The sequence below is a fragment of the Etheostoma spectabile genome, chromosome 22 (genome assembly GCF_008692095.1).
Source record: "Etheostoma spectabile isolate EspeVRDwgs_2016 chromosome 22, UIUC_Espe_1.0, whole genome shotgun sequence".
Taxonomy (NCBI): Eukaryota; Metazoa; Chordata; class Actinopteri; order Perciformes; family Percidae; genus Etheostoma; species Etheostoma spectabile.
Genome location: NC_045754.1, coordinates 10,430,232 through 10,434,284, shown reverse-complemented (window position 1 = coordinate 10,434,284; position 4,053 = coordinate 10,430,232). Strand labels below are relative to the sequence as shown.

The 4,053-nt window shown below is 40.4% G+C and overlaps 1 protein-coding gene across 1 annotated transcript in view; it reads right to left on the bottom strand.

The window, feature by feature from the left end:
* Positions 1-4,053, bottom strand: part of ptprn2 (protein tyrosine phosphatase receptor type N2) — a 125,020-nt gene that overhangs the window by 21,373 nt on the left and 99,594 nt on the right. The window contains exon 13 of the mRNA XM_032504341.1: positions 1,950-2,153. Coding sequence (XP_032360232.1) covers positions 1,950-2,153 — 204 coding nt within the window. The remainder of the gene's footprint in view (positions 1-1,949; positions 2,154-4,053) is intronic.

Genomic DNA, 4,053 nt, shown 5'->3' with positions numbered 1-4,053 from the left:
TGTGTGTGTGTGTGTGTGTGTGTGTGTGTGTGTGTGTGTGTATGTATGTTTGAGAGAGGGGAGATGAGAGGAGAGATGAGGTGGGAAAATATAGGTCTGAGATCAGTGATAACAAGGCAATCTCACACATGGCTTCTTGTGAGATGGCGGTGGAATGTTTAAGAAAGAAGAAGAAGAACCCCTATAGGACATCTCCCTGTCAATCATGGCATGAAAGAGAGGTAAAAGTCCCTGAGTGTTTTACCTTTCTACATTGCAGTGCCTGAGTTGAAAAAACTAGGGCTAATAATAACAGCTCCTAGAAATGATTCACAGTGCCGCTTTTGTTATTGCAGGGCTAAATGCTTTTCTATTGTCCATGTTTTCAAAAGAGGTCTTACAAACAAGGCTTGACGAGTGCAACAAAACCCATCTATTACCACAAATACAAGGCATTACTCAGATTCACTCTCATTCATTATAGCCTCCCAATATAAATGCTAGACATGCAGTGTGATGAATGCTCTCACCATTAATGGAAACACTGCAAGGCATCTATCCATCTCTTTTATCAAGCTTGTCTCAAATGAATGAAGCGAAAGTTGTACAAAATTAAAACAATCCATTGTGTGTTTGTGGAAGCGTTGGCAACCAAAAGCTTTTTCAACCCCCCAAAAAATTAAAACATACAAATGATAATAATATTTCCGTTTTGTTTTTCTCTCACACGCAAAACAATGTCTGCCTTTTTTTGTTGCAACAGTAAGAGAGACAAAGGGGGTAAAAGATGAAAATGACACAGAGGAGAGACACAGGACAGAAAGATAAAGAGAGAAAATTACTCAGTAAAGGAAAAAAGTTAGAAGGGAAAAAATTAAGACAACACTGCTGAGATAAAGGAAGAGGGAGAAAACAGCAGGAAGAGTGATGAGAAAAAAGATAACAGGGTTCTGAAGGGAAGGAGGTGAGAGAGGGATGAAAAATAGACGCATCCAAACAGATAAACAGAAAAATCAAGGTGTTGGTTTCCAGCACAGAGTCTAGCATATTCATAGGCACAGGGAGTTTAAAAAGCAAACACTATAATGTGTGCTCACATGAAACATGTCTATAGCCTATTTCTGTACGCCTGTGACGTACCAAAGGCTCTTACAGATGATCTCAAGTGTCCCTCCATCGATATCACCTGTCATGTTCCTAATGTGTTCATTTGAATTCATTTTAAAGTGGATGTTGTTTAAAGCAGTTTATCGTTACAAGAATTTGACATAAAGTTGAACTGTCAGTGATAAGGTTCAGTCAGTCAAGTACTTTGTACATGCATTTGTATTACACCACTTGGAGTAACAGAAGGGTCAATGTTATTTCAACCATTTATCCATTTCTTTTAGCCAAGTATTATCCATCACTTTAAGCTGACTATTCAACCTTTTTTCCACAAATTGCTTTTAGCAAACTAGTTCACCAGGGTATGGATTGCTTTTGGCTATTTTGACTGTGTATCCATTACGTCTAACTGACTATTCAACCTTTTTTTTTTTTTTACATTGCTTTTAGCTAAGTATCTTAACTGTTTATATATTACCTTTAGCAAACAGTTTCAGCTTTTCTTTCTAAATTAGTTTTACACACTCTTAATTGCAACAGGTGGTGTACAGATGTTACAGCTGACCGCATATGTGTATGTATGTGTTTTATTTAAATCAAATCAAATTTATATATAATTTGCACATACCCCATGGCAAACAGAAGTACCCCGCAGTCTGACGCCCCTGCTGGCAGGTTTAGTGTATAGTCAGTGAGACGTGATGCTGTGGTTTGCTTAGCTGTAAAATCTCATGCTAAGAACCACAAAACATCTCTGATGGCTTGACAACAAACCACACTTCAACCAACATCCTCACTCGCTACTTTTCCCACCACATGCATCATTGCTCACATTGTCTTTGGAGTCACAGCACGTTCCTTACCAGTATCATGTGACCAGTGGAGATGTCCATGTTGGATGGCACTGGCTCTTCGCACCAGGAAGAGGTGCTACTGCGGGTTGATGGGCTGGCTGCGGGGCCATCGCTAAACTGGGACGAGACGCTATTGAGCCGTGAGTTGCGCAGGGTCTCCGGTCGCTCAACACGCTCCGACGTCCTGATTGCCATACGCTGGCGGCACAGCTCCTGGGGATTACAGGAGATAATAGTGAAGCACTGATCATCAAAAATGCCGTTTTTTTTCCAGAGTCCTTGCAAGGTCTCATGTATTTCTCTTCTTTTCAAGCACATAACAATAGTTGAATGCATGTTATGTGCTTATCCTTGCTGTTAGAAGCTGAGTTTTGTAAATGCACATCCTGTATCTTGGCTGACTTGATCTGTCCTCACTTGCCTGTAGATTAATGGCTTATCCTCATGGATTATGGAGCTTATACTAATTATGTCAAAAATACATGGTTGAGGAACCCTACACGATTTACAGAATAAATTCAGTCAGTCACACCTGGCTGCCACACAGAGAGTGTGTTCATTGTTTAAAAATGGATCTTTTAGTTGGTAAAAAATGTAGTTTTTAAAGTAAGATTCTGCAAAAAATCACCATACTGCACAGTCAAGCTATAAAGCAAAAACGACTTTCTTCAGAAGAAGAATTTGGATCATTTTTTGCTAAGATAGGAGAATTTGAAAATCTATCCATCAATCAAATAGGAGTTCCACAGTGAATGTATATAACCAAAAAAAAAAAAAGGAGATAAAAATGTATTTGCACAATCATAAAGTATAATTTTTTTATTTTGATAGATATCTCTTTGTTTCTGAGACTTGACAAGAGGGCCACTGCTACGAAGAATACACTTCTCCCCATGACAAGGCTTTTCTCCCATCATGCCTCAGTGCAGAAACTCAAACTAGGCAATATCTACTCTAGTATATATAAAATGAAAAAAATAAAGAAAAAGAGTTTATACATGTGTAAACGGACAAACAAAGTAACAGTCACACACTCCATAAAGTGTGGTCAGATTTATTTTTTTATGTAAAATTCCTAATCTGTAAACCCTATTTTTGTTTTGGTATTGGGAAGCAAAGCCAGTCATGTCCACAGAATGTATCTGCATACTCAATAACAGCAAGGGCAGGGGAAAGCAGAGAAAATACCTTGTAAAAGCACATGCTATCTCATGATCTATCATAGTGATATTTCCCTCTGGAGCACAGGCCCCTCTAAGCCCTGGTCTTGGATCAGCTTTCCCGCCGTCAGACTTTAATGATTAGAGCCATGAAGCAGTTCCCTGGGCCTTGGCCTCGGGGCAATATCCAGGTCCACCTCATAATTCATTCTACTTCTTAACATTCCTGCAAAGTGCCGTGCAGCACTGGAGCCGGGAAATCGTCCCAGGAGCAGGCAGAGAGATGCAGTTAGCACCGGAGAGGGCCAAAGGACAGACACATGTAGCCCAGAGAGGAGCACTGGTAGTGGGATTACAGCTTCCCCTGTTCCCTCCCCTATTACTAATAAGAACCAACCAGGTCAAGAGGAAACATCTCCAGTATGTGCTGCCATCTAACAATATGTCTCTCCCAAAATACTGTATCTGTCACTGAGAACACACCCACATGAACGCCTGACAGAGCAGTTATCCATCCCTAAAGATACATCTTAAGAAAGAACAGGTGCCATAAAGAACTTAAATTTGCAGAGAAGAAATTGAAAAACAGATATATAATAAACAAAAACGGATCTACTTTAGTACATGTTTTGTTTGCTTATTTGTGGCCATCTTTAAAACAATGTAACACCTCCAGCTTTGGATATATAGAGCAGCCCAGTGAAAACCAATTTAAATATTGAAAATGTTAACGCGACATGCTGATAAATATGTTCTGAGTGCCATGCTGGGCACAGCTGAGCCCCAACGCTAAAATCAATACGGCCCAGGCTGTCTAAGGCCCTGGAGGAACAGAGGGAATAGGTCACAGTGGCGGCCTGTCGCTCTTTCTATCTCACTCGCATGCGCACGCACACGCACACACGCAAGCAAGCAAGCACACACACACACACACACACACACACACACACACA